Source organism: Anomalospiza imberbis, chromosome 17 (genome assembly GCF_031753505.1).
Source record: "Anomalospiza imberbis isolate Cuckoo-Finch-1a 21T00152 chromosome 17, ASM3175350v1, whole genome shotgun sequence".
In the NCBI taxonomy this organism is placed as follows: Eukaryota; Metazoa; Chordata; class Aves; order Passeriformes; family Viduidae; genus Anomalospiza; species Anomalospiza imberbis.
Window position 1 is genome coordinate 11,895,514 of NC_089697.1, and position 8,284 is coordinate 11,903,797.

Here is an 8,284-nt window from a genome sequence, read left to right on the forward strand (position 1 = left end):
TTCAACTGTTTTTTCTGCACATTCACCTCAGCCAAGTTATCAAGTCTTAGGTGTCATTTGAAAACCCATTTGGTTGAGAAATGTCACGTGTGTCACCTCTGCCCGAAAGCCTTCTGTACAGCAGCTCTGCAGCATAACCATGTGAACACACATACAGGTACCTAAGGCTTGAAAATACTTTGTGATACTTACTGGCTTCAAAACTGAATTAGCAGGCAAGTGGCTTTGCCTTAGAGCTGTGTTCTGTGATCATTTTATGCTCATAAATTCCTCTGATTTTCTCTGGAGTTCCACACTGAAAAGACATGGTCTGTAGTTAGGAACTCTGTGTGTGTGTGTATTTGTTTATTTTGTTAAGTACCATTCTTACAATTCTTGTCAGCTGTGCTTCATTCCTACATGCAGAATAGAATTTTCTATGATGTTTTCATTTTGCTATATAAACATATGAAGCAAAGTGATAAATTGTGTTTATAATAAACTTACTGTGTACATATATATGGAAGAAATTCTTTACAGGGAGGGTGGTGAGGCACTGGCACAAGTTGCCCAGAGAATCTGTGGTTGCCCCATCACTGGAAGTGTCCAGGGCCAGGTTGACCAGGGCTTGGAGCGACCTGGCATAGCGGAAGGTGTCCCTGCCCATGGCAGGGGGTGGAACAAAATGAGCTTTAAGGTCCCTTTCTACCCAAATCATTCTATGATTTATTGTGTGTAAAAAATCAGAATATCAGAAAAGGTTCTATTAAAAAATTCTGCATGTTGATGTAAGGCAGACAAATCACATTGCTGTGGTGTTGAATAAAAGTCTCATGTGTATTGTTACAGGGAAAAAACCCCATAAATGCAGTGAGTGTGACCCAGCCTTTGTGACCCAAGGGGAGCTTTCAAGACACAGGAGGTACAAACACACTTTGGAGAAGCCTTTCAAGTGCACAATATGTGAATACTCTAGTGTAGAAGTAAGTACAGCCTTACTGAGACTTTTGGGAGGATGAGAAGGTTTCCATGTGCCAAGATTTTGATGCACATAACAATTTTTTGCCCAGATTTTAACCATGAGAAGTCCAGGCTCTGCTGATGGCCTTGGACACACTGATTGATTGATTGTGTTTATCTGTTAAGGTGCTACAGTGTTACTGCAAGGTGGCTGATGGCTACAACATTGTGGTGCCATGCCTTTATTTCATTTCATTTCATTACATTACATTTAATTTCATTACATTACATTGCATTATATGCATTACATTTCATTTGTTTGCACATCTTTTCATCCCCATCATCCTGCAAAAAAGCAAAAAGTAACCTGAATTCCTGAAACCCTTACTTTGTCCATGTGGTATTTGCAAATGTGTTGCTCCAAAATCATATTCATACAATTATTTAGGCTTTTTTTAAACTAATTGTATTATAAGAGGTTTTTCTCTTGTTCTAAAATTGCTGCTAGACAATGTGTCTGTGTGATTTTGGTCCTGCAAAAGTATTTTTGGTCCTCATTTACACTGAGTTTCATGTACTGTAGGACAATACTAGGTAATGTCTAAAAAGAAGTTAATGTATTGTTGATGATGTATGGGTTTTTCCCAGGACTAGAATTTTCTTCATCAAGAATAAAATAACCTAGAGCCTGCTTTAGGGTGCACTTGGAAATTGCAATTGAATTTGGGTGCACAGGCTTTCAGAAATGCACCTGAGATTGAATCACTGTCACAGTTTAGTGGGTGTTCAGTATTGGAATTTGTGCTGTGTCTGGATCTAAAGCTGTAAGCCATCCTGAACTTTATTCCATGCACCTTATCTTAACAATTAGATTTTCGATAGCTTGCATCTTTAAAAAGCCTGACAGCTGATATTAAATCACCCTATTATTTCCCTTGTTTCAATATGGAGCTATCCAGCATTCACTGCTCTTACAGAACTCACATTCTTGTAAGCTTTACCTGAATGAAGACAGCTGAAAGATGTCTCCAGTGCTGCCATGCAAATTACTTGACTTTTGTGTATCAAAGGTTGGCAGTCATGTTTAGTTTCATTTCAGTGAATAGTAGTGTAGATTTAAAGGAATCTAGCAGTGAATTCGTTAATTGTGTTCATAAATGGAGGAACTGAACATTTGATAACTCCTAATCACATACCTGCAATATTTATGTAGAACATATCAGAAAAACAGCATTAAAAAAGTAGAATTGAATTAAACTTTGTAACTAAGGTGATTCGTTGGTACTTGAAGGCGAATAGACTCTGGATAATGAGTTTGGTCTTCCATTTATTTTCCTGAGTATTTTCAAATAATTTTATGTTTGGTATATCCAAGTAGCCTGACAGTAGTAGGTATCCTCTTTTTTAAATTTTATATTTTTCGTTTTTATTACAAAATTTCCCATTGCTGATGTGGACCCTAAATATAAAAGTAAGATAATATGGGGAAAGAGTGCAGAAGTGTCCTAAAACCACAACAGGCTGATTGTGCAGGGAAAAACACAGATGTGAGAGTGCTAATTCTGGGATTAATGCAGTGTTTTCAGTTGCAGTAGGTGCAGTATGTAAAATGACTTACATTTTAATTAAATATATCTCTAATGTAGATGTTACCTTAGAAAATCTCTCATGTTTGTCTGAGGCCAGCAAGATGAGGCGCCACGTTCGCTCGCTCACGGGAGAGCAGCCCTACCCCTGTCACCTGTGCAGCTATGCCACCAAAGATGCCTACAAACTGAAAAGGCACATGTTAACTCACACAGGTAGGATTCTGGGCTAATGAGCAAGTGCAGGGCCTCAGCTCCTGAATATTCATAGGGTTAGAGCAATCTCATTTCAGCCTCAAAATTAGCCCTTTTATAATTCGTGATTTGGAGTAAAAACGTGTTCTCTTTCAATGTTCTGGATTTGGCAGTTGGAATCACAGTAGTTATTCTTGCTGTTCCTCCTAAACTTTTTTACATTAGAAAAAGATTTCATTTTCTGAAAATGAAATTGTGATTTGGAGTAAAAACATGTTCTCTTTCAATGTTCTGGATTTGGCAGTTGGAATCACAGTAGTTAGTCTTGCTGTTCCTCCTAAACTTTTGCATTAGAAAAAGATTTCATTTTCTGTGGGTCAAGTTGTCACTTTTATTTCTCAATTAGTTGATTTTACATGGAGAGGTATCTATGAGAGATTTTCAAATATCTGTTCAGAACATGGATATTGTTGTGACCCCAGATTGCCAGCAACTAATTTGGTCAACAAAGAATTAAATTGCTTTAATATTGAAAGCAGTGTGTTCTTGTCATAACTCTCTAACAAGCAAGTCATCTCAGGGACAGTGGGTATCAATCCTGTACTTCAGGGTTTAACTTGGCTCAATTATGATATGTAATTTGTGCTCTGATTAATGCTTTGGGTTGAATCAGAGTGTGACAGCGTGGTTTGAATCAAATTTTCCAAATATCTCAAATATTGAGACAGTTTGGTGCAATTAAACTGAATTACTTTTTTATGAGAGTCAACCACAAGAGTCCAGCTGGAAGAGTTCAAGAGTGTTATCCACTCCTGGCAGGGACTTCTTCCACAGAACCAGTCTGGAGTTGGTTCAAAGCTGTGCCAGTTGCCAGTGTTGTAATTTTTAATGATAGTCACACCTGATGTGGCTTTTTTGGGGAAGAAAGGCAAGAAAATAATTTTCTAATTTCCCTTCCCACCATTATCAGTGGCTGATGGTGTGTCACTCTTATCATGATGTTTTACTGCGTTGACTTTCTCTCCTTGCATATTTGAAGATAATTCTGCATTTTTGTACGTGAAGTATTCAAGGAAGAATAGATGATAATTTAAAATAATCCCTGATTCCTAGTTTAGAATTATATAAATGGCTTTATGCTTCAGCAGTTTGACTTGTGGACTCAGCCAAGATTCTGTTTTGCAATCAGTTATGTAAACTTCTGGAGACTTGTTTGGCCTTTTGTTCACCGTCAGCCAATATTAACTTTTGGTTGATCTGGAGACTGTTGCTGTTAGAACATGAGTGTTGAATTCAGTGGGAATTTGAATTTATATCAAATAAGTAGAGTTTCTAAGCATATGTTGTTTTAATTTCTTTTTAATAGGTGAAAAACGCTACGAATGTTACATTTGCCAAGCCAGAGTGACTCAAAGTGGTACCATGAAAATCCATGTGTTACAGAAGCATGGAGAAAATGTGCCAAAACATCAATGTCCACACTGTAGTACTTTCCTTTCCCGAAAAAGTGATTTGGGTGAGTTTAAAGGAAAACACTGAAAACAAAATGTAGAGGTAAGTAGAGGTGAAATCTCTAATTTTCAGAAAATTTCACCAAATATGTTATAGCTGACTTCGTATTATCACAGAATATTTTAAGTAAAATGTATTTGTAGTTTTACAGGTAAATTAATTCCTCCTGCAAGGAGATGTGGTGACATCTTGTGGTTGATGTTTTAATTTGTTTAAAATGCAAAGTAGCAAATAATTAGCTTTTTCTTTTTTGTTATTTGCTTGATACCTGTGGCACTGTGACCTGTTTTTTCAGAAGTGTTGGTGAAAATAGAGCTGATCAGTAACAAAAAAACCTACGTAGAATTTTAAGTTTCCAGAAATACATGAAAATTCTGTGTTAAAACTGGATTTTTTTTTAAAGTATTTGATTTGTTAAATGCTTTCCACTGAAATCAGTAAGATTCAGGCTTATAACTGCTTGATTTCTTTGGGAAGTTACATAATCTTGCTGCAGCTTTTGTTTAATCTTAAACTAATTGTGTATTTCACCCCACTGCAGAGGGCATGGAGGGCTCTTTTTTGCTTTCCTCCACAAGATTTGCATTACTCAGGGCTATACACAGCCCAACTCTTGTTCAAAACTCTGAAAATAAAAACCTTGCCATTAAAACGAGTTGTTTTGAATAACTGTCCAGGTGTCCCCCTGAGGAATCTGCATTCCTGCATGGAAGAGGCAGTGAAATGCAGGGGCTGAGAGGCAGCTTTCCTCCAGCCCAGCAGGACTCACAGGAGTGAGAAAAGATTCAGGTGTGCTCAGTGCAGCTGCACATGTAACCAGGTATTTCAGTTCCTGGGAAAATGCTGCTCACTCTGGTAGGAGTGTTGTGAGACAGAGTTGGGGGTTATATTTACATTAAGAAAATAAAAACTTCTGTGACTGCAGTCCAACTAAAATAGCGTAGTGGTGCTTATTTCCAGGGTAAATCTTTCACAAATTGAAATTGATATGCTGGAAGGATGAATCTATCTTCCTGATAAATCTTTTGTACGTGGACTGCTTAGAAGTGTGAAGTAAGAGCAGTCACTTTCAGGGATATTGTGATAAAGAACAAAATGTAGCATTTGAGCCTGAAATGTGATTTTCAGTGGTGATGCAGAATAAATTCAGTCTGAAGTGAAAAATTTATTTTAAAGAGTACTTTTAGGATAGCTAGGACCTGTTCAGCAAGGAAAGTAAGAAATTATTACTCACTTCAAAACCATATGCAGTGAGAAAACATTCTCTTTTTGGGTCAACTGTGCACACTTTAAAGTAAATGTGACCCTTTTTCCACATACAGATTTTACATGTGAAACTTTATTGCTTATCCAGGAAGCAGAAGATGATAAATTTTATTTTATACCCACCAAATGGCAATGTTCTTTTAAAGCAGAATTGTAATATATATTCTGGAAAATCTTCAGGAGTTTTGTGGAAGTTGTTAACTAAGTCAGTCTTCCATTAAGTGTTCCAGAATTTGTCTGTCAGAGCCATATTTGCTTTGTGTCTGTTAAATTGCTTACATAGATTAATATTTGATTGATATATTTGTTCTTCATTATGCTAACAGAGTAATATGTGTAAGCGTGCTGAAAACTGTGGATTGGTGAGGGCAAAAACTGCTACAGCCAGAAAAGGAAGCAAAGGCAAAAATAAAATCCATGAGAACCCGAAGCGTGCTAAGCCAGAAGGTAATCAGTGACTAAGTTAGAATTTAATCATGTAAATTAGAATCAAGACTAAAAGGCTAAGGCACTGAATCTTCCCTGCTGCTTAATTGCTGTTTCACGGTGAAGCTAATAATGGAAGAATACTTGAGAATAGGCTTTCTTGTGTGTCAGAAATTCTTGTCATGTGAGTTGGGTCTCTGCGCAGGTACCATCCTGGGCTGTTCCCTGCTCGAGTTCCTAATCCCCCTTTTCAGCAATGCTTTCAGATGATTTTTGTGCAGTAAGATACAAGAGTGGAGATACACCTTAGGCCTAGGTGTCCCTAAACCTCACCCTTTGTATGAGATTGTATCTGCACTGAGAAAAGTTGACGTGGTGGGAGGAAGAAATGTTGGAGCTTTTCTGAATCTAATGAATATATATCAGCAGCTGAGTTTACATTAGCATTGACACGTCTGTTTTCACTGGTGAGGCTGTAATGGTATGGTTAGAGAGAAGTGTTACAGCTGCAGTGTTTATGTTCTTGCAGTAATTAGATTTTGCTGCTTATTAATGTTTTCCTACATGCAAACAATTTCTTTTTGGTATCTTGTAAATACCTTCATCTGAAAGCTTGATTTTCTAGAGCTGTGATAATGTATTTTCAGATGTTGTTCATGCAAATATTCAGTTCATTAACTGACACACACAAAACCTAGAAATTTCTGTGCTGTTCCAAAACTTTTTCCCCAAAACCTGCAAGTATTTATATATCACTGTCCACTTCTTGCACAACTTGAAGAGGCCTGTGGGATCCTCAGTGTGGCTTTGCAGATGATGACTTGTGAGACTGGGGCTGTCAGTGATTTGCTGTTGCTAATAATTAAAAAAGAAAAAAGATGCATATCATAATTAAATTTCCAGTTAAAAAATGCTTAGTTTTCCTCTGATGAGAATACCAAACTCAGTAGCATGGCTTGTAATGTAATATTCAACAGAAGATATATTCATTCCCCAAGTAAAGTTCAAGATAAAAGATGTGCTGTAGTTACATATTGGCAGCATTTTCTCCACTAAAATAAATTGCATACTTGTTAAATTTATTGAAATATTTACTTGACTTTCTGGTTAATCATCCCAATATTTAATTTTTTTTTCAAAGTTGCCCTGAAATTATTCCCAGGTGACTCTACTGTGAAGAATGAACATTGTGCCAGTGAGATTGTTCCTGTTTTAGATGGGACAGAAACAGCAACGCTGAGAGAACACAGAACAGAAGCAACTCATTAAATGGATCCTCAACATGATGGACAAATAATGCACAGACAGACTGCTCTTCCTTGTTCTCAGTAGCTGTAACTGGGCAGTTCAAAGTGTGGAACTACCTCCAATTAGAAAGGTGGAAAAGATGCTGGTTGGAAGCTGTTGGAGCCCTTCTGTGCTCATGTTTCTTCTTGCTGCAGCTTCTACTGTGTAACCTAAACACCATTGCAAAGGGTGAAAGTTAGAGGCAACTTTCACCTGGTTTATTACATGCAGGTAATAACAGAGTGGCAAAAATCAGCTAATTTCAGAGTTATTTGTTAAAGAATGGATGTGTTGTCTCCCCTTGCATTTATTTTTTCCAGCTTTACTCACAGAATTGCAGACTGATCTGAGGTAAGTTTATCCCTCAGTATCACTGAATTTCAGTGTTTATAATTTGCTGAGGTGAGCAGATGAAAGGCAATGATTTTTTAGTACAAGGTACATCGACTAAATCTCCTTTCTGCAAACACTTTAGTTTCTAATCAAATTCATGACGCAATAGAATGCATGACACAATTTGGTGGAAAAGCACAAATTTTTATGCCTCGTACTACTGGTAATTAGAAACTGATCTTTTGTCTGAGTTTTTCTCAGCTCAGTTAGCTGGGCAGACAGAACTGCATGACAAAAATGAAGCAGGAACAGGGTGGCAGAGAAGTGTGGAGGACCCCACATTCTGGCAATGTAAAACCTTCTGTGACCTTAAGCTGATTATTTTTGTGAATGCAGGTGGGATCTGTTTTCTTTAACCAGCCTTGCAGGTGTTCCCATGGAAGTTTGATCCTCCATTTAGCACCAGATCCAAGCCACACCCACGACTTTGATTTTAATTAGATCTTCAGTAAAGCACAACTGTGTTACTTAGGAAAGTTCATGTTTATAGAATATTTAAAAATCAGAAAAAAAATTAACTGTCAAATACAATTCTCTTAACTTTCCTTAGGTTATAAGAACTATTGGGTTTAATTCTTAATAATTACTAGAGTCGTTACAATAAGTACTATTAATTTTTATGATTCATTACAATGGTCACAATTGCCGTTTATGTACTGTTCACACTTTTTTTTGTCATT

At 37.0% G+C, this 8,284-nt stretch overlaps 1 protein-coding gene and 1 long non-coding RNA gene across 2 annotated transcripts; both read left to right on the forward strand.

The window, feature by feature from the left end:
• On the forward strand, positions 1 to 4,990 carry CTCFL (CCCTC-binding factor like; the record flags this gene model as incomplete). The annotated part of the gene is made up of 5 exons (XM_068208295.1): positions 1 to 157; positions 829 to 962; positions 2,621 to 2,741; positions 4,087 to 4,236; positions 4,910 to 4,990. Coding segments are annotated over 5 exons (621 nt in total), but the record flags the coding sequence as incomplete, so codon positions are not given.
• A 128-nt stretch (positions 4,991 to 5,118) lies between these two features.
• LOC137484275 (uncharacterized) lies at positions 5,119 to 7,716 on the forward strand. The gene is made up of 2 exons (XR_011004811.1): positions 5,119 to 5,945; positions 7,066 to 7,716. It is a non-coding gene; the product is annotated as an uncharacterized lncRNA (long non-coding RNA).
• The last annotated feature ends 568 nt before the right edge of the window (positions 7,717 to 8,284 follow it).